We start from the raw sequence: 22534 nt of genomic DNA, 5'->3' as shown, positions 1-22534 counted from the left end.
ACTTCATCCGCTCCTGCCCTGATTGTGCCATGGATAAGGTCACGCGCCAACTCCCCGCAGGAAAACTAGAGCCACTTCCAATCCCTCAAAGACCTTGGTCACACCTAGGCATTGATTTTGTCACCAACCTTCCTCCATTTCAGGGTTTCACTTGTGTCCTGGAAGCGGTCGATCGATTCTCTAAGGCTTGCCAACTGGTACCTCTTAAGGGATTACCTACTGCCATGGAAACCACGAAAGCCCTGTTCAGCCATGTGTTCAGAAACTACGGACTGCCTGAAGATATTGTTTCTGACCGAGGTCCCCAGTTCACGTCTAGGGTGTGTAAGGCATTCTTCCATCTCCTGGGTGTCTCCATTAGACTTTCCTCAGGTTATCACCCCCAAACCAACGGCCAAACTGAGAGGAAGATCCAGGAGATAGGTCTCTTCCTCCACACCTACTGCCATAATAACCAGCAGGAGTGGAGCTGCTATTTATCATGGGCAGAGTACACCAAAAACTTTCGTCGTCATCCTTCCATCCGTCTCACCTCCTTCTAATGTGAGCCTTCCGAGGCTCCTGCCGTGGATCACTGCTTTAGGAACAGTGATCGTACCTGGAACACCGCACACACTCATCTCCAATGCGCCATCCAGCACCAGAAGATCCAGGTTGATGCCAGAAAATCCACAAACCCACCTGTACCATCCTGGTCAGAAGGTCTGGCTCTACACCAGGGACATTCATCTCTGCCTTCCCTGTCAAAAGTTAAGTCCTCGATACATAGGTCCTTTCACCATCACATGTCAAATCAATCCTGTTATAGATGATCACTCCCTTCACATTACAAAATATCTCCCACTTTCCATGTCTCCCTCCTGAAGCCCTCTCTCTGCTTCCCCTGCAGAAACTGATGGGGGTCCTCGCCTGCCACCACCGCTGCTCCTGGAAGATAGCCCAGCTTACACCGTTTGGGCCATTTTGGACTCACTGTGTCGGCAGGGTCAGCTACAATACCTCGTTGACTGGGAGGGGTATGGTCCTGAGGAGCAGTCCTGGATCCCTCACAATGACATTATGGATCCGACTCTCCTCACTGAGTTCCACTATCAGCACCCGGACCATCCTGCTCCCTGAAGGCGGGGTCGTCCTCCACGTTGGGTGTTCCGCGCCTAAGGAGTGGCCCGTGGAGGGGGGTTACTGTCACACCCACATCAGTCTCCACTCCTTCCTTTTCCTACTCCAACTCCCCTGAGTACTGATTACCCACACCTGTCATCCATTATTGAACTCATCAAGAACTCTCTATATATTCACCCCTTCCTTCAGTTCATTGTCAAGTCTCATCTAGACCCAACTGATGTTTCATATGTCCTCCTTGCCTCCTAAATTACCATCTTCAGATATTTGTTTGTTGTGGTATTGTTCTTGGATTATTTTCCTAGTTTGTTTTAGCTTGTTTTGTTTTGTGTTTCATTAAACTCATCTCCTATGGTCTTCTTCTTCAATGACAATATGCAACCTATGGGGAGACTAGTTCTTTCAATTAGTCAAACTCCCACTTTTGGGAAACGTTTAATGTTACTCGAATTGGTGTTATTTTAGGGCATTTCTGTCTTTATACTGTGGAAGGCTTTGTTTGAAAATGTTAATAAAGCATTATATTGAAACATATTTTTTTGTTTTCTTTCCTAATAAGAAAATAAATGCATTTTGACAAGAAAAGAAGCATATTAGAATCAAATTTCATCATTTTCAAAATCTGCGATTAATCGTGATAAAAAAAAATTAATCGACTGACAGCACTAATATTTTCACATTATATGTATCTAAGTTATGCACATTAGTAGTTAAATTGACCAAAGCAACTTTAAATTTGATCATTATAGTTTATTTTGAAAAATATTTATGGAGGCTCAGCCATCCTTGCCCTCTCTGACAGACCGCCAATGTATGTAATTCTAAACATTACTACGGTTATCACATGACTGCCTGCTGATTCTCTGTGTGAATATCAGCAATGGGTAAGAAAAGTCTCAAGTTCAAATCCCGAAGGAGCATTCTCCAATAAACCAAATAAAATGTCAAATGTACAGCAGCGGAAGTACAGTATGTTAGGCACTGGGCACAGTATTGTGATTTTGTTAACTTAAAGGAATAGTTCACCCAAAAATGAAAATTCTCTCATTATTCACTTACCCTGATGCCATCCCAGATGTATATCTTTCTTCAGCAGAACACAAATGAAGATTTTTATAAGATGACAGAGCTCTGTCAGGTTCTTATAATAGATGTACGATTACATCTTCTAGCACTTCTTTGGGACAGCAACGGCTCATATGTGAGTGTTGCCACCTTGTGGACCCACTAATTAGTGTAAATACAAAGTACAAAGACGCGTGGTTAGAAAAATCAGGTTGCGCATGTTCAGTGCACTCTGCTGATGACGAAATTTGCATCACGTGTCCTGTATGCGGACACTTAGCTTTGGTGTCAGATCGAAGTATACTTTGGGCTTTAACCTGTACTGTACAGCACCATTATCATCCATTTCACTATGTCTAGCTTTTAGCAGGTAAAACACTTTTTCCATGAGCAAGTGGCTAATCCTATTTCTGAGATGCAAACAGACAGCCAGAGTAAGATTGGGTGATGAAATAAAGCACATGTTATTCACAAGATCAAAATTAATTTTAAATAAGACGGGTGAGCACAACGGATAACTAAACTGTTTCGAATATGCTGCATGTGTCTCACGTCAGCCCCCCGTCCCATGCAGCCCCAGAGAACTCTGCCACCCTGTGCGACTGCCTGCATCGCCTATGCCAGGATATGCCATTGCCTTTAGATTTAACCTTTAACGTCCATAATGTGATGTATTTCAGGATGAAACAGAATGTTCAGAGGGAAATAATGTAAGGCGGGACTTTCCACTGGGATTTGATTAGATCATAAAGTGGCTGTGCACAAAAAAGTTAGGAGAGTATATTACCAACAAAACATTTTTAATAATATAATTTTTCTTTGAAATAACATGCATTAAAATTGTAAATAGGGTCAATTTTGATTTTATGTTGTCTTTAAATATGTGTGTGTGTGTTTGTGTGTACGTACCTGTGTATGCCATATTTTTGTGGTTTCCATACGGGGTTCCCGGCTGCACTGGACTGTACACCGGGTTCATTGTGGAAGACAGCCTGTTCTTACTGAGAGACAGACAAAAACACACAGAGAGAGAGAGAGACAGCAAATGAGTAACATGTATATGCACAGGATTAACTTCTGTAGCACAGTAATCTGCCTAAACAAACCACGTAAACCCTCCCCTACAAAAAGAAACATACAAAATACAACAACACACACCCAAACAAGACTTGAAATATGTAGGCCTTATAGTCTCACATTCGTGCTATATTTCAGAGGATTAAGTCAAGCCTCGGTTAAACCACAACCTTCGGATGTGTGCGTCTGTTGCTTTTCTCTTGATTTGGTTGTATTTGAAATGATAAAACCTTGCCTTTTAATGTTAGTATTAGATTACGTAACTGTCAGTTAATCTTGAGTTACTTTTTATTTATGACTTTTGTTGTGTTGTGTCACGTGCTACCTTGCTTACGTCTAACGTGAGTGTTGCATTATGCGTGTTATATAATGAGAGACGTTTTGGTGGTATGTGAAAACATTGCTAGATTGACATTTCCATGTTGAGAGTGGGTTGGTAGGCCACAATGTATTTATCGGATGCTGGGATTGGCTGGGATTGGTTTGAGCCGCTTTCTCAGTGGAATACTATTTAACACAAACTAAGAGGTTTCAAAACACTAGACTGGTTGCCTTGGATGCATGGTAACCAGCTTATATGTGTGTGTGTTTGAGAGAAAGTCGGCTCTCCCCTGAAAACTCTAGTGGCATTATCCAAGTCAGTCAGGGGGAAAGATGGAATTTAGAGGAAGAATAGCACAAAACAACAGAAAAAAGGAAGGATTAAGCATCAGAACTTTCTCCCTCACACCTCGGCCACACACACAGCGGAAATGGAACCCGTCTGTGTGTGAGGGGCTGTTAACAGGTACACAGATGTGTCGCGGGGGTGAGTGTGTCACGATGTGTGTGTCAGTGTGGAATGTGTCCATTACAGCGAGCGGATGATTTTATGATTTGTGATCACACACACTCACAAAGTATGCAACACAAGTCTGCAAAATCAAGGTTACAAAGTCTAGGAGATTGCATTAACTGTCAGGGAAAGACAGGTTAACAACACACATAAACACTGAAGCACAACCTTCAATGCAGGTTAACATTTCATGAGCATGTACAAACTTCACTAAAAATGAGATTATAAAACGGATAGTGCCAGCTCAAAATCTGATTAGATGAAACACACTCGAAGCTGTTGTAAAATAGCAGATATACACATACCTGTGTGCACCAACTGAATTTCATATTAAAAGGTGCACTCAGTAATGTTTTCTCATTATTTGATTTTTTTTTACTCCGATAGAAATAAATTGTAATTTTGAAATATATATTTAAATCATGAGCACTCATATCAGTAACCTTCTAAAAGCTGTTTTTCTACATGGAGAGTCTCCTTATGGGGACCGCCATGTTAGGATCACATGACCAGCTGAATACTACTCACTTAATCTCAGTAACCGCTCTGTTGTTCATCACTTTCACTCATTGATTAAAGTAATCCTGGCTGAATAGTAAATTTCTACAGTGGCTTCTGCCACTGAAAACTATTGATTTTGAATGATGCTGCATCCAAGCCACTAGGTGTCAGTGTAAGTCCAAGATGACACAAACAAAAAAGATACTTAGTGCACCTTTAACGTGCCCGTTTGCTTTGCTTGGTTAGGGGCCGTTAACACCAACACGTTTTTGTGTCCGACCGCACTGTTTTGCAAATATTTTCTTTGTAAACATGCTAGACGGACAGCTTTCACTGTTCCACCGTATCTCGCTATTTTTTCAGAGTCTCGCGAAGGAGCGGCACATTTTTTCGACACCGTTTCAAGTAAAAAATAAAATTTTTACACATTCGTTTTGAAGCGTGCAGCACATACAGATTATATATTTATTTAATTAAATCTTGGATCTTGGACTTCTGCTGAAGAAAGAAACCACAGCACAGTTTTTGCTGAAGACCAAAAACACAATAAAAGTAGTCTTAAAGGTGCAAAATTATGATACTTAAGTAGCTGTATGGTAGCTTTGTAGGAGGAATAGATCACAGTTTAGGTCATTTTCTTTTACTAACAATTGTCCTCAAATCTCTTTCACATCTGTGTTCACAGTTAAAAATGTATCATTAGTGAATCATTGGCCGTGTTCACTGAACTGTCAAATGGAAAAGGCCTGCGTAAAGATATTTCAAAATGTCTCCTTTTGAGTTTAAAAAAACAGCACATGGGTTGGGATGGTGAGTAAATCATGATAGAATTTTTATTTTTTGGTAAACCTTTCCTATGACATATTGCTGTTGCTGCCATTTAATAAGAGCAAAAAATGCAGTTCAGATAGTGTGCTACAATGATTTTACCATATTTAAGGGTTTATTCGGCACTTTGTGTAAACTGTTGTAAAATCGCTGTAACACAACCTCTTGTGGCTTATTATTGCTTAAAATAAAAACATTGCTTGAACTTCAGTAAGCAGTATAAAATAGCACTGAGCAGGGAAAACCTGTGAAAAAAAAAAAGAAAAAAAAAAACCTGCCAAGAAAATGTCCACAATTATTGTGTTATGGTAATGAGAGTCATTATTGAAAACATTGTGCACATTTTACCCCCCAATTTTTATCACCGCAATGCGGAAAAAGATCATTAATAATATTCTCATTACCGCAACTTGATTTTTTTTATTTATTTGTTTACTCCAAAGTGTTTATACATTATAGTAGTACTCCCTTGGTACTGCCTTTCATTTTCGCTGATTTTAATAAAAAAATAAAATAAAATAAAAAACTGTTCAACAGCGCCATTTTTACTATAATAAATACAGTATACATACAGTATTATACTATAATACATGTTACAGTAAAGAGAGTCATTACTGAAAAAACAAATACGCACATTTTACCCCTCAATTCTTATTAATGCAATGTGAAAAGAAAGATGGTCATTATGATATTCTCATCACCGCAACATGGGAAAAAATTATCTATTATTTTACTCGCAAAGTATTTATACATCATAGTAGCACTCTCTTGGTACTGCCTTTCATTTTCTTTTACTTCAATAAATTATTGTAAAAAAAAAAAAAAAAAACGTGTTATGGCAATGAGAATCATCATTGAAAACAATGGTAATTGTACAGATGTGTTATGGTAATGAGAATTTCGGGGGTAAAATGTGCTTAAGTGTCCTGAAAATAATGTCACAACGCAAATCTCAATGTTCCTAAATGTGGGCTTCATTTTCTTTCTGAAAAATACAATGTCAATTATTATTTTTTTATTGATTTGAATCAGAATCCCCTTTTCAAGGTCATTCAAACCCTAAAGGACAGGAAAACAACATTCAGCTGATATATCGGTCATAAAAGCTGTAACCATACACACATCAGGGTGGACAGAGGGCCAATACACCTAAACTCAACAGACCCGACCCCAAAACACACACACACATACACACACTCACACACACAGAGCGCTAGACTAACCTCTTAATGTTCTGACTGGTGTCTGTTGGGTACAGAAAACTGAATTTGTCAGTGGGATGCCCGCTTGCCATTCTCAGTGAGGGAAAGGCAAATGAAGGAGGTAGGAGGAATGGATATGCAAATCTGGAAATGACAAAAGAAGGAAAAAAACAAACAAAAAACGAGAGCAGATCATGATTAAAAGGCAAACCATCAGGCACAAGCATAGAGCAAAGCAAACACACAGCAAAGCAACATAAAGCGAGCAAAGCAGCAGCCCAAATGAGCGAGAGAGAGAGAGAGAGAGAGAGAGAGAGAGAGAGAGACAGAGAGAGAGAGAGCAACATATAAAGTGACAAGAAATAGAAATCAAAGCTCACGTACACACATTGACGGACAGATCAGCATGAAAGTGAATCAGGGAACAGGAGCGCTGGCTTTGAACAATGTTCTCAAAATGCGTGCATGTAGACGCGAGTTAAACGCTGCAGTCAAACTTAATATCATTTATTTTTAAAATGACACTTGTTTTTTATTAAAAAAACACACCTCTTAAAGGGATATTCCACCTAAAAATAAGAGTTCTGTCATCGGTTACTCACATACATGTTGGTAAATGATTTATTTTTGGGAGAACAATCCCTTTAAGTGTTGTGGTGGAACATGTCTCACAAACCATAATTAAGTGTTATGTATTTATGAAAAAAAAAAAAGTCTTAAACTTAAACTAGCTTAAGGTGGTAGCCAAGCTGGGGTTTAGTTGACCTGCAACAAAACAAAACAGCTTTTTAAAAAAAAAAAGAAAAAAAAAAAAAGAAAAATGGAGTGGTGGTGGCGTAGTGGACTAAAGCACTAAACTGGTAAGCAAAAGGTTGTTGGTTCAATTCCCACAGCCACCACCATTGTGTCCTTGAGCAAGGCACTTAACTCCAGGTTGCTCCAGGGGGACTGTCCCTGTAATAAGAGCACTGTAAGTCGCTTTGGATAAAAGCGTCTGCCAAATGCATAAATGTAAAAAATCTAAAATCAGCCATCTCCCATCCTGACCAGCTAAAATGTCCCTAAAACCAGCCAAACAGACCAGCCTGACCAGCTATAACCACTTTGGGCTGGTTTTAGCTGGGTTTTTCAGCAGGACGCTTGAAGGAGCACTCAGTATTTCTTTCCTCATTTAAAAAGTTTTACTTGAACAGAAATGAATTGTAATGAGGCTTTTCCACTGCACTGAAAGGCTCGACTCGACTCGACTCTGCTCGCTTTTTGGGGGTTTTCCACTGTGGATAGTACCTGGTACTTTTTATAGTACCACCTTGGTCGAGGTTCCAAGCGAGCCGAGCTGATACTAAATGTGACGTCAAAACCCTGCAGATCACTGATTGGTCAGAAAGAATCAATAAGCTAGTTGGCAGGTTAGCTTACCCTCGTGCGTCGTCTTTGAGCCAACACAGTGATGTCCTCGTCTGCGCTTTGGTGTATGATTTCCCAAACTCTCCTGTTTTTTTTAGCGGTAATTTGTCTTGCTGACGTCAGCCTCTTTTGAAACAAAGTTTGTCGTCTTGCTGTGAAAAACAGCCACATGCCGAGAATCAAGAACATCATACCTTCGATATCCTCCATTGCTCCTTTGCTGTGTGTTTGTGTCGCGTTTAAGATGATGTCACGGCAGTAGAGGCGGCGCGACTATGACGATCAGCCTATAATCCCACCCATGTTGAGGCTGCACTAAACTGCAGTGGAAAAGCAAGCTCAGAAAAGTAAAGCGAGCAGAGTCCAGTCGAGTCGAACCGTAACGTGCAGTGGAAAAGTGCCATAACTTTGAAACATACAGTACATCTAAATTTTTTTATTCCACATGGAGAGGGTCCCCTCATGGGGGCTACCATGTTAGAATCACAAGACCAGCTGAATACTATAATAATTTATAATTAATTAATTAATTTATAATTTTCTTTATTTATCACACATTATACATTTGCACATATACAGTGAAATTCTTCTTTTTCACATATCCCAGCTAGGCTGGGGTCAGAGTGCAGGGTCAGCCATGATACAGCGCTCCTGGAGCAGATAGGGTCAAGGGCCTTGCTCAAGGGCCCAACAGTGGCATCTTGGCGGTGCTGGGGCTTGAACCTGTTATTGGACACTTTCACTCAGGGATTTAATTAATCATGGTTTGCTGTGAATAGTGTATTTCTACAATGATATCAGTAACTGAAAACTATTAAGTTTGAATGAAGCTGCATCCACGGCACTAGGTGTCAGTGTAAGTCCAAGACAACGTGAACAAAAACTTACTGAGCACATCTGTAATGGTATACTCTATGTCAGGGGTACTCAATTAAAGTTCCAAGAGGTCTGGTCTCTACATTTCCTTCCCAGCAAAGGGAAGCAAATGGTGTCAGTAGTTATATGGCTAGGAAATTATGTATCATTTTTTAAATAGTTTTTTTTTTATAACTTGCCACATTGGCAGCAATAGTACTTTGTTTAAAAAAAATAAATAAAAAAAACTCTCTTCTACCAAAAGATTAAAATATTTCATCAAGACTTCATCAGTTGAGGGTACTTGGATAAGAATATTAAAAGATAAGATCAACAGTTTGTTTTGACGCTGAATGACAGCTTCACGGTTTTTGTGTTTAAATATAAAACAAAATTACAACAAAAATCTGTTTGTTTATTATGAAAGGCTCATAACATGCTGATTAATAAAGCTACAGTTAGACGGGGGAAAAAACATATGTTAAAATAACCACACCCGCAACTCGTTCTTTTTAAGGCTTTATGCGGCGCCTCATTTCTATAGCGGGGAGAGGGGTAACGCGCGTGGAGCGGGAATAAAGCGTGTGGCGCTGAACGTGCTTTATTCCCGCTCCGCGCACATATACACGTATGCTTACACAATCACTTAGCCAGGTGTCAGATAACGAGCACATAGATTTAGAGCTCGGTCCGGATTGGAATATCCTTCGGCCCGGATTCGGACCGGAGTCTGCCTATTGCGTACCAATGCTCTACGTTTACGTTACTTCATATAACTGTCCATGAAGTGCCCTCTGGTCAACATATTATGCACCTCAGGTTGCCATTAACTCTAGTTAAAATTACTGCACTATAATGGACAATAGAAAGTGACATGAAGCAGGTTTCACTGCACTGCATGCATGTGCATATGTTTTCTTCATGTGCATGGACGGCTCTGATGCTACTTGTATTCTGAAGACTGAGTCATTAATCAGGCCATGATAGAATCACCTTGAGCTGTTCGGGGATGAAGGTGCCTCTCTCTCTCTCTATCTCTAATGTCTTCCTCAGTAGGCCAGTATGATTAATGGTGTAATGTAGGATATCCCACTGCCATACAGATGTAACCGGGAAATCTACTAAAAACGTTTTTGTGTATTCATTACATGTGATATGTGATATAATTCACTGCCTCCAGATTCAATGATTCTTATTGTTACCATCATAATATTAATGGAAAATTAAAGACCAAATAACATTTCCTGGCTGTGGAGACGTGCTCTTCGTCAGGGAAAAACAGTTCATCAAACGTAATATTCATAATTGGCATAGAACAAACACCACATCACTCACTATGCAAGAAAATAAAAAGTTAAAAGTGTATTATATAATATATAAATTATACATATTTTATATTAATAAAAAACATTTACATAACATATAAATGGTCAAATATTGTTGTATAATAACCACAAAATTGAAATATTTACTGTTGTCGCAGAAGATGCAAGAAATTAAAAAGTAAAAATGACATATATATATATATATATATACATATATATATATATATATATATATATATATATATATATATATATATATATATATATATACTTTAAGTGATATATATGTATATATCTTTTTATATATTTTATATAAATGTATATAATATATAAATGGTCAAATTTTTGTATAATAACCACTAAACTGTATATCTTACCTTTAGACAACCAATTTTCTAGTGCTAGTTTCATGTCTCTTGTATCACTCCACTGTCTCTTCTCACATGATAAAATAATTTAAATTAAAATCAATATTTATTTTCCATTGATTTATTCATTTGATAAGATCACCCTGTCAGGGTTTACTTTGAGATATGCTTGCACAATGGGGGTAAGAAGAACATTTGCATGAAGACTATATCAAAACATCTGAATAACATCTCTTACGAGAATCAAGAGTTCATGGCAAATATGCTAATTTTTACATGCAAATGAGCTTTGTGCCAAACTTGCGACAAATCGCCCATTGTTGCCAAAGGTTTGCCGGAGGTTCACCACTACCGGTGAAGAGCTGCAAACTTCTGGCAAACATTTGCGGCGAATCAAATGCTCATTTGCATGTGAAAATAACGAGCGGCAAGTTTTGATATTTTTTGTAAGGGATATCAACTTCCATGGCTTTCAACATTATTTCTTTTTCTATTCTTTTAGTATATTAAAGGGATAGTTCACCCAGACAAAAGAAAATTCAGTTGAACATGTTGTTCCAAGTATTTATGACATTCTTTCTTCCATGTAATACAAAAGGCAGACCCTAAGGCCTCAGTCAATCATGACAGACCTTTAATTTTTGGGTGAACTATCCCTTTAATCTTTTTCCCAAAATGTGACAAAAAGAATAAAACACACAACCCACAATAGCAGCAACAGCACAAAGAGACATTTGAAATAATTTGCTCTTCTCGTGACATACACACAATCAAGAAGCGTCTTACGGTTCAATGACCAAAATGTAGCGAAAAATACGAGGAAGAACACATTACAGCTTGTGCTCATTATCCAGAGCAGGTTTTATTCAGCCCTTTATGTCCTTTATGTCGCTCATCAAGGGTGGAGAATGGGTTTTCAAGTTCACACTCGGGTAACTAACCAGCATTAAACGGCACCAGCATCCCTGTAGTGTCGTTCACAGGGGAAGATAAGAACAGGAAAATGGCTGACTGAAAATACGCAGCTGGTTTAATGCATACCAGCAATTTTTAATGCAAACCAGATGGCAATAAAAAAACTGATATTAATGTATGCACAGGAGCGAAAGAGAATATTAAAGTTGAGGAGAGACAGGTAAAACGCTCAGATGTTCAAAGCTTCCTTCATATCTTCATTCCGATTATTTCCTTCACCTCTCCTCACCACCCTCACACTTTTAGGGACATGTGATAAAAAAATCTTAAAAATGATATTATAAATACATGATCAAATGTGCAATATATTCGCATCAGAGCTCTTTTTTTTCATGAAAATCAGCGCACATTTTGTGTTCTGCAGAGGTTTATAGTAACAAAGTACAAATACTTTGTTACTGTACTTAAATAGTTGACCCTCATGGCTTCCCAGATGTGTATGACTTTCTTTCTTCTGCTCAACACAAAAAAGATTTTTTGAAGTTATTTCTCAGCTTTGTTGGTCCATACAATGCAAGTGAATGGTGGCCTAAATTTAGAAGGTCCAAAAAGCATATAAAGGCAGCATAAAAGTAATCCATACGACTCCACAGTTACAATAAATCCAAATCTTAAGAAGCGATATGATAGGTGTGAGTGAGAAACAGATCAATATTTAAGTCCTTTTTACTATAAATTCTCCTTCCTGCCCAGTAGGTGGAGATATGCACGAAGAATGTGAATCGCCAAAACCAATCGAAAATGAAAGTGGAGATTTAGAGTAAAAAAGGACTTAAATATTGATCTGTTTCTCACCAACACCTATCATATCACTTCTGAAAACATGAATTTAACCACTGGAGTTTTATGGATTCCTTTTATGCTGACTTTATGTGCTTTTTTGGATCTTCTGGTCACCACTGACTTGCATTGTATGGACCTACAGAGCTGAGATATTCTTCTAAAAATCTTTGTGTTCTGCAAAAGTAAGAAAGTCATACACATCTGGGAAGGCATGAGGGTGAGTAAATGATGAGAGAATTTTCATTTATGGGTGAACTATCCCTTTAAGTACAGTTTTTGAATATTTGTACTTTACTCGAGCATAAATATTTCTGTTGACTTTCACTTTTACTTTACTACATTTTGAAGTAAATTTTATACTTTTACTCCGATACATTTCTCCAGAACCTTACGTTACTTTTGCGACTGAACAATCCACAAATGACACATCTGCACATGTAAACCTCATGCGGCCGGGCAATAGTGATGTCATATTCATGAAAGAATCATTTGAGTCAAATCTTTTGAATTTGATTCTTTTGAATCAGTCAAATCGATTTGCAAATCTGAAACAAAACCAGGAGGGGGAACCCTGAACAACGCGTGTCATGCCTCCATAATCGAAATTATAATCGGACTAAAACAATAATTTGTCTTTAAAATGTAATGTAAAAGAGTTCAGTCCAATTTTTGCAAGACGAAAAAACATACCTAGATAATGCGATTGCAGCTCGTCTTCGTCCAGTATGTTTACATGTAAATCGAATCACAATTGGCCTTGGTGTAGTCCGCATGCTCTGAAAATATGACCTCATTTCCTCACAGAGCCTTCAATTCATTTCTAAAAATGGGGGGATTCCCCCCTTACATGGCTCAGATGGGGGCGATTTGCCTGTTAATACTTCAACAGGTATCTAAAGGGCAGTTCACCCCAAAATGAAATTTCTGTCATCATTACTCACCCCCAAGCCTGTATGAATTTCTCTGTTCCGTGGAACTCAAAAGGAGATGTTAGGCAGAATGTAAGTCTCAGTCACCATTCACTGTCACTACATCTTTTTTTTTCTCTCCATACAATGAAAGTGAATGGTGACTTCAACTAACATTCTACCTAACATATCCTTTTGAGCTCAACGGAAGAAAGAAAGTCATACAGGTTTGCAACAGCATAAATGGAAGTGATAACAGAAATTTTAGTTTTGAGTGTACCGTCCTTTTTAAAAATACAAGTCAACACTCAGCAGATCCATTAAAAATTGGCCATTTAATGTTCACAAAATGCACTGCAAATGTTAACAGAAGAAATCCTGAGCGAGAACCTTGCTTATATAATATGTATACTAAAGATAGATAATATTATATTTTCATGGGATTAATATTACTATATTATTATTATTTATGTATTTTATTACATACTACTTACTGAAATTGATTCACAAGGCAGAGAAATTATCTGTATACGTCAGATGGATCTCTAGAGAGAATTGAAGTGGAACAGCTGATTTGTTTGCGAGATTCTGGAATTACAGTTTAACCCGCTATAGATCGATTGTAACTGCAATGTTGCAATGTAAACTCACTCAGTGTTGCTTTGCCGACCACAGAGAATTTAATAACAGTGTTTACACTTTTCAGGGAAATCAACCTACAAATGGCTTATTATAGTTGTCTAAGCTGGGATACGAAAAATCATGTTACCATCGTAAAAATTGACACACATCAGCTTTAAATTCCTTACAATTCCCATACCTACCCTGCTTTGTCTTTCCTTCCAGCTGACTTTCACAATCACTCTCGTCCTCCCTCTGAGTCTAAACCAAATCAATACCTCTTCCATTCCAGTGTCGTTCCTTCCCCCTTCCACCCCTCCCCCTCTTTTCTCAATCTCTATGAATAACTCTGTCTCCCTTTTTCTCACTCTCTCCGGTTTTATCAGGGTGAATCGGAACACTGCATTGCCCTTGAGCTCACTCTCTTTCTCTCTCTCTCTCTCTCTCTCTGTCTCGCAGGCAAAGCACACAGTTTTGGCAGTTATGTTGCAGTTATGTAACGTGCTACTCTTTATAACACGTTGCTGAAAGGTGCACTGGATAGTGTACATTATATCTGCCCTACGGCATCAAGAGAGTGGAAACAGTATGTGGGGAAATCCAGACGCACAATCAAACATTGTCAGAGCAGAAGGAAGCAAGTTTTCTTTCAGGATAACCTTATACGTGGCTTGATTCATGCGTTCTTCACAAAGACGAATCTGTCCGATTCCAGCCTTGCTGAAGCACCCCCAGATCATCACTAATCCTCCACCTGGTCATCTAATGGTTAGACGGAGTCCTGGAGAGGCCTTCAAGCCACAGTGTCTCACACTCACTGTGAAATTTGGTGGAGGATCGGTGATGATCTGGGGGTGCTTCAGCAAGGCTGGAATCGGGCAGATTCATCTTTGTAAAGGACTCATGAATTAAGTCACGTACAAGGTTATCCTGGAAGAAAACTTGCTTTCTTTGTCAGTTCGAACCAGTCCAGCCATTTTCTGTTGACCTCTCTCATCAACAAGGTGTTTCCATCCACAGAACTGCCCCTCACTGGATGTTTTTTGTTTTTGGCACCATTCGGAGTAATTCTAGAGACTGTTGTGCGTGAAAATCCCAAGAGATCAGCAGTTACAGAAATACTCAAACCAGCTCATCTGGCACCAACAATCATGCCACAGTCCAAATCATTGAGATCACATTTGTCCACATTCTGATGGTTGATGTGAACATTAACTGAAGCTCCTGACCCGTATCTGCATGATTTTATGCACTGCACTGCTGCCACACAATTGGCTGATTAGATAATCGCATGGATGATTGTTGGTGCCAGATGGGCTGGTTTGAGTATTTCTGTAACTGTTGATCTCCTGGGATTTTCACACACAACAGTCTCTAGAATTTACCTTGAAGAATAGCATGCGAGTTGGCGCTGTTTGGCGGCACGAGGGGGACCTACACAATATTAGACAGGTGGGTATGATCGGTGTATATATACAGTATATACTGTATATATAAACAGTATATAATAGTACATATACATACTGCATATATAAAAAATATAATAAAATAAAAAATATCACCTTTAAGATGTTTTGGAGTAAATATTTAATTATTAAAATATATATATATATATATATATATATATATATATATATATATATATATATATATATATATTGAATGTCATCAAAAGGCTGTCAAATAAAGATTTTTTTTTCTTTGCTATATTGCTGAGCTATAGTACATAGTAATTTTGTTGCTGATAATAAAATTTATCAAAATTTAGAATATTGGAATGATTTCATGCTCTTATTTGGCCAATGATATAAAACTAAGTGGAATTGTGAACATCATTATTATTTAATGCATCTATTTGGTAAGAAAGGATATATTGTAGTTTCACCATTCATACTTGTCTTGCAACTCCTGAGTATTAGAATGTAAACTTCAGTAGAAAAAACGGCATAAGATTTGGTAAGTTTGATTCATTTCCAGGAATTAGTTCAAACTGTTTGTTTAAATGAAAAAAAAAAAAAAGAAAAAAAAAAGTCTACGTTTCATTTGCATCATCCCTCAACAGCATTCACGGAGTCTGCATTAGGCATTTAAAAAAAATAAAAACACCTTTAAAAGCCATTTTGGTCAATATATAAATATCAAGATTTATATTTTTGATCATAAAAAAGCTGAAAATGAAAGATTTCTTTATATTGCTCAGCTATACTACATAGTGATTTTGTTGCTAATTATAAAATTAAGCAAAATTAAATATTGTGATGATTTAATGTGATCAGGCTACGTCCACATTTATCCGGATAAATTTTAAAAAGGTGTTTTCATTTTTCTCCATCCACACTGCCATCAAACATTTTCCAAAAGTTTCTTGTCCACACGGAAACCTCTAAAAACACTAAAATCCCTTTACTTGCACATGCTAAAAATGCATAATAAGCATGACCCTCTGTCATTTCCATGTACGGTGTTCCACCACCAGACAGAAATTCCAAGTAAACTTCCTGTTGCCTTTGAAGGGATGCAATGTGAAGGTTGTACAAAGTAACATTTATCGTTAACAATGCTATCAAACTGAATAACAGGCACGATATTCCTGCTACAACATGGGCCGCCATCTTGATTGTTTTTGGTTAAATGGATCACGACAACGAATACGTCATCGTTTCCATTTTCCCTGTCCTTACTACAACGCAAAGACAGCATTTTCAAATGTATACACTTGGAAGAGCATTTTGAAAAGCTCCAAAATCTCAGTGTGAACGGAAGGCCAAAACATAGCAAAATGTATGCGTCTTCAAATCAAAACGTATACACTGGCGGCCAAAAGTTTGGAATAATGTACAGATTTTGCTCTTATGGAAAGAAATTGGTACTTTTATTCACCAAAGTGGCATTCAACTGATCACAATGTATAGTCAGGACATTAATAACGTGAAAAATTACTATTACAATTTGAAAAAAAATTTAATTTCTTCAAAGAGTTCTCATCAAAAAATCCTCCATGTGCAGCAATGACAGCTTTGCAGATCTTTGGCATTCCAGCTGTCAGTTTGTCCAGATACTCAGGTGACATTTCACCCCACACTTCCTGTAGCACTTGCCATAGATGTGGCTGTCTTGTCGGGCGCTTCTCATGCACCTTACAGTCTAGCTGATCCCACAAAAGCTCAATGGGGTTTAGATCCATAACACTCTTTTCCAATTATCTGTTGTCCAATGTCTGTGTTTCTTTGCCCACTCTAACCTTTTCTTTTTGATTTTCTGTTCAAAAGTGGCTTTTTCTTTGCAATTCTTCCCATAAGGCCTGCACCCCTGAGTCTTCTCTTTACTGTTGTACATGAAACTGGTGTTGAGCGGGTAGAATTCAATGAAGCTGTCAGCTGAGGACATGTGAGGCATCTATTTCTCAAACTAGAGACTCTGATGTACTTATCCTCTTGTTTAGGTGTACATCTGGCCTTCCACATCTCTTTCTGTCCTTGTTAGAGCCAGTTGTCCTTTGTCTTTGAAGACTGTAGTGTACATCTTTGCATGAAATCTTCAGTTTTTTGGCAATTTCAAGCATTTTATAGCCTTCATTCCTCAAAACAATGATTGACTGATGAGTTTCTTGAGAAAGCTGTTTCTTTTTTGCCATTTTTGACCTAATATTGATCTTAAGACATGCCAGTCTATTGCGTACTGTGGCAACTCAAAAACAAACACAAAGACAATGTTAAGCTTCATTTAACGAACCAAATAGATTTCAACTGTGTTGGAAATGGTGCTGTTTTTTACATCAGTAATGTCCTGACTATACCTTGTGATCAGTTGAATGCCACTTTGCTGAATTAAAGTACCAATTTCCTTCCGAAAAAGCAAAATTTGTACATTATTCCAAACTTTTGGCCGCCAGTGTATGAGTAGATGTGGCCTTATTTGGCCATTATGTTTCCTTAAGAGTGCATAAAAAAACAAAATAAATATATTAAGATATATTTTTAATATAGTTAAAAAGCTAAAAAATATCTAACTTTGTTTTCTTTTCTTCTTTTTGCTGTATTGCTATATGACACAAAAGGTCCAAAATTTACACTCACCTAGCTTGAAATTGCTTAGCATAAAACTAAAACAGGTACTGGCCAGATGGTAAGCAATGTGAGTAAATCAAATCAAAGAGGTACAAACAGCTACTCACTGACTGTCAATTGTCTGGCAATAATAAAAAATATATATATTCATGGCCAATAAATCTTACTAATTCACCAGCCATTGGCGTGTCAGGAAAAATGCTAAATTTGCACCCCGGCCACATATATTTTAAAAACGGATCACACAGCAGTTCAGACTGGTAGAGGATTTCCCTGCTGACTGTGCAGAGTAAATTAAAGGACACACTCAGCACTATGACCCTGCTGTGACCCTATGATGATGTCATATTGACATTGGGACACACTGCTAACCAGCACTGAAGCCTGCACAGATCAGCATCCTGCGACACAGGAAATGCTTTCCTGCAGCTGCTGCTTCATTCGAAATCCAATACAGACTGTATTTCTTTGTTGTGTTACAGCACAAAATTGTGTTAACAAAGAAGCAAAGATTCTCTTGATCAAAGCCAAACAAAAGCAATTTCACTCTTTTCCAGCTTAGTCATATGTTGGAGACTCATTCAAAGATTCCCAAAATGCCTCATTCAGAGTAGACACCATATTTGTTTTTATGCAAATGAAAATGAGGCTTTGAGGGAAAGATGTTGTACTGTCTTAAAGCGATAGTTCACCCCACCCCCCAAAAAATGTCATTTATTCACCCTCCAACCCCATAAGGAATTTATTTCATGCATGGAACACAAAAGGTGATGTAAGGCAGAATGTAAGCCTCAGTCACAAAAAAGACTGAGGGCTCTAAAAATAAAAGACAAACGGTTTTGGAACAACATGAGATGGAGTAAATGATTGCAGAATTTTCCTATTTTGTGTGAACTGTCCCTTTAACTTCAATTGAACCTGGAATATTCCTTAAATATGGCCTCTAACTAAAGTCTAAAGTATATACAGAGTAGAATGGCAAACTCTATAGTGCATTATTGAATTGATCTAGTTAATTATTAAACAAAATGTAAACTGCACCAGATCAATCAATATTGTATGTGCCAAACAGCATCACATGACTGTAATTCACAATTGCAGTAGTTACACTGTAATCCTATTACAGTTGAAAGTTAAAAGCTGTATCCAATGGTTAAACCTGCCATAGACAACAAATATGTTTTTTTGTTTGTTTTTTTAATTTTGTGCATGAATGTTACAGATTTTTCAGGCTAAATGCCATATTTAAGTGAAGATTTTAAACCTACGAGTTCTCTTTTTAACCCTTTTGCACACAAGTTTTCCTATACAGACTAATCCCCCAACGTGAGTTCTTTAATGATCGCTGTATTTAAAAAATAAATAAAAAATAAGTCAACTTCACAGCAGATGCAATGGAGGACAGATTATATATTATCAAACACTGAATGTGATTTTTAGATGTTTATAATGATTGATCATGATAAGATGCGAGTTCCCTGCATATGTGCACCGCCATGTTGTTTACATTGCAATGCAGCATGGGATTCTGAGTTTGTCAAGCATAGATCGTTCTAAAAACCTAGCCCTTCCACTTTGTTGCACCTGAAGTGGGGAGAATGAGTGATGGATGGAATGGGAGAAGGCTCAAGTGGACTAACTAGTTTATACATTCTTTGTTTGACGTCAGAAAACAGAACCACAGTGCTGTATCAAAACAGTCATGTGCTTTTATAAGTTTTATATGGTGATTTTTTTGCAAATATTACCTGGAAATACCCCATATGCAAAGAGTGTTCACTTTATAATTAGCATGCACACTGCTAATTTTGTCAGAGGCCATATTGGTATGGGCCAATATTTGTGTTTACTTTTGAATATTGGCATTAGTCTGAATCATTAAGCCCATTAACATTTGAAGCAGATCATATTAGGACTTATTTTTTCTCAAGGCTTTAATCTTTTGCTATTCCAGGTTTCAAACTTTTTAGCAATCCATCTTTTCTATTGTATACTATAATGCTTTGATGCCTGATGATTGCACTTAACCTCGTGCGACCCTGCGTCCACATGCGTGGACACTGTATTTTGGCCTCGCTATACGCAAGGCATAATTTAAATGAATAAAATCCGACTGAATACTGTTCACAAGACTCTAGACTGTCATTTAAGGGTTAAACTTCTGCCGTACCGAGTCAGCATGCCATCGATTTCCTTGAAGCACTCCTACAGACGCAGCGCCTCTGGATAGAAATCTCTATGTTTTTTCATTGAAACCTGTTTGGTTGGAGTCTCTGGTTTCGATTGATATGCTGCATAAAAAAATCAGTTCATTTCCTCAAAAGTAGAAAAAACACGTTAGTGGGTCATTTCACTTCATTTTGGTATATTTTATTTTGTTATCACTGTGCAATATGATTCTATTTATTAACATTAGTTAATGCATTCCTATATATTTACTATGCATTTTCACATTGAAAATAAATGGGTACATCCAAAAGCTGAAAAATGTTGTTTTCAGAGGCTTTATATGGAGTTATGATGAAAATAAGGTGCATTTCAAACTGTTCTGAGACCAGTGCAGACAGACAGCACACTGGAGGTTAAGTCATTCACTAAATAGGGAGCAAGGGAGCATCCTATATCTTTTTATGCAGCTAAGTGCATTCAATCCTAAAATCTGACCAAAGGTTCAGTTTCAGGCTGCAGAGGATTTTTGGACCACTCAACATGTTTGGCGGACATGGGACAATGGTAATCAGTACATAGATTCAGAATTTTATAATGCAACATTTCATTTTAACATGGTTGGCTGTGATTGGACGATGCTGGACAATACCTTGAATAAGAATTATTTATTCAGCTTTACATAAAATCAGCTGTAATGTCTGTAACGTCTCAAAAACATGAATAACCAACACTCCTGGGAAACCTAATAAACAATTTGATGATAAAATTCTTTCTATATTTTATTTAAAATTTCACAATGTAGTCTCGCTGTCTACATATGTGAACATACATTTTTAGGAAAACTATTTGCTCTAGAATTTCTTTTTTTGCTTGTTTATTAGGTGCTACTAGTTACAAATTAAAAAGGGAAATGGAAAATGCACACAGCAGTCACACGGGGGTCTCAGGAGGTTAAAGTATCTAGAGTGGATCTTTAATATGAATTAAAATCAGACAAAAAAATATACATTTATAATATTGTAAAAATATCATAACATCAGGCATCATAACAAAACATTGGCCATAACAAATGAAATGAATTATCAATACAGGCCATAATTTCTATATTGGTGCAAGTTATATCTTCATTTGACCAATCCCGATATCAAAATCATAAAATTTCAAGATCGATCTTTTACTTTTACTTTAAAGTTTACTTCAGTTTTGATTTGAGTTGATCATTATATCTGTGAAATACAGTATATTGCATTATTTAACTGCATAGTTTGGGCCATGTTGTTAATTTTCCAAAATTCATAACGTACCAAGTTAGAAGGTTCCCTTTATAATTTAAAGCACCAGCTGAGAGTGTAAACAAAAATCGACATTATAATTAAATATATAAATATATCCAAAAAAATAGAATTCGAATCTAGAGTTTTTGAGACTGAATCGAATCATATCGGGAAATCTGTATCGATACCAGGGCTGGAAGATTATAACGAAAATCATAATTGATGATTATTTCACTTGACATTGTAATTGTGATTACTCATTTCGATTAAAATACTTTTTGTGGGGCAACTGCATGCTATATTCTTAATGTAGGCTACATTAATTGTTCCTGAATTCAAATTTTGTTTACATTTTGAATAAATAATACACAGAAAGTGTGCAACACAACAATACTAGAATACTAAGTTGTCGCTTCTGATATGCTAATAGACTAATTTAAACAGATTTTCGGTCTATTTCATTCATGCTCACAACAGACCAAAAAAAGTTGCAAATAGAAAATCTTGACACTACGGGAATAGATCTAAATTGAATGTTGTAATTGACACTTTTCACGATTCGTTAATTGCAGCTGCATTGTAATCTTGATGATGTTTTAGATTAACTGTGCAGCCCTAATCGATACCCAGCCCTATTATACGCACTTGTTACAAGAATCAATTTTCACGTGCTGGTGTGCAGAACTAGTCAATCTAACACACTCTACAACAAACTAACTTAAATATCTAAACATGTACATTAAAGCCGAGGTAAGACAGACTCTCCTGATCGTATGGCCTGACCATGAGGCAAACACATCTCTCCTCTTTTCAATTCAACAGCACAAACACACTGAATTAATCATGGCCCCTGCAAACAGCCTGAAGGCCCGACCTTAGGGACCTGAATATCGGTGATTGATTCCTGAACATAACACAGCGATTCTGTGACAAGTTTTACTTTCATGAAGGAGTCAGTAGTATGTGCGGAACCCTACACAAACGTAAATACACAAAAAAATACTCTCATACTCAGAAAAGCATTTTAATAATACAGTAAGCTGAATCTAACTTTTGTTATAGCATTTTATCCTGTCTGTCTTTCCTCAATCTAATTTCAGTTCTGTTCTACGTGCAACCTAGTTTTTGTAGACACGTGGAGAGTCTTCATCA

At 37.4% G+C, this 22534-nt stretch overlaps 1 protein-coding gene across 4 annotated transcripts in view; it reads right to left on the bottom strand.

The window, feature by feature from the left end:
* Positions 1 to 22534, bottom strand: part of fam168a (family with sequence similarity 168 member A) — a 77897-nt gene that overhangs the window by 35349 nt on the left and 20014 nt on the right. For 2 of the 4 annotated variants that reach the window (XM_051724336.1, XM_051724340.1), the window contains exons 2-3: positions 6652 to 6774; positions 3097 to 3188 (exon numbers count right to left, since the gene is read on the bottom strand). In XM_051724336.1, the coding sequence (XP_051580296.1) occupies positions 3097 to 3188; positions 6652 to 6722 (163 nt within the window). In that variant the 5' untranslated portion in view covers positions 6723 to 6774. Of the gene's footprint in view, positions 1 to 3096; positions 3189 to 6651; positions 6775 to 14075; positions 14145 to 22534 lie in introns of those variants that run through there. The other 2 variants (XM_051724337.1, XM_051724338.1) reach the window with 2 other exon arrangements.

The sequence above is a fragment of the Myxocyprinus asiaticus genome, chromosome 18 (assembly GCF_019703515.2).
Source record: "Myxocyprinus asiaticus isolate MX2 ecotype Aquarium Trade chromosome 18, UBuf_Myxa_2, whole genome shotgun sequence".
Taxonomy (NCBI): Eukaryota; Metazoa; Chordata; class Actinopteri; order Cypriniformes; family Catostomidae; genus Myxocyprinus; species Myxocyprinus asiaticus.
Note: the sequence above shows the minus strand (reverse complement) of the source record. Positions and strands in the feature narration are given on the sequence as shown.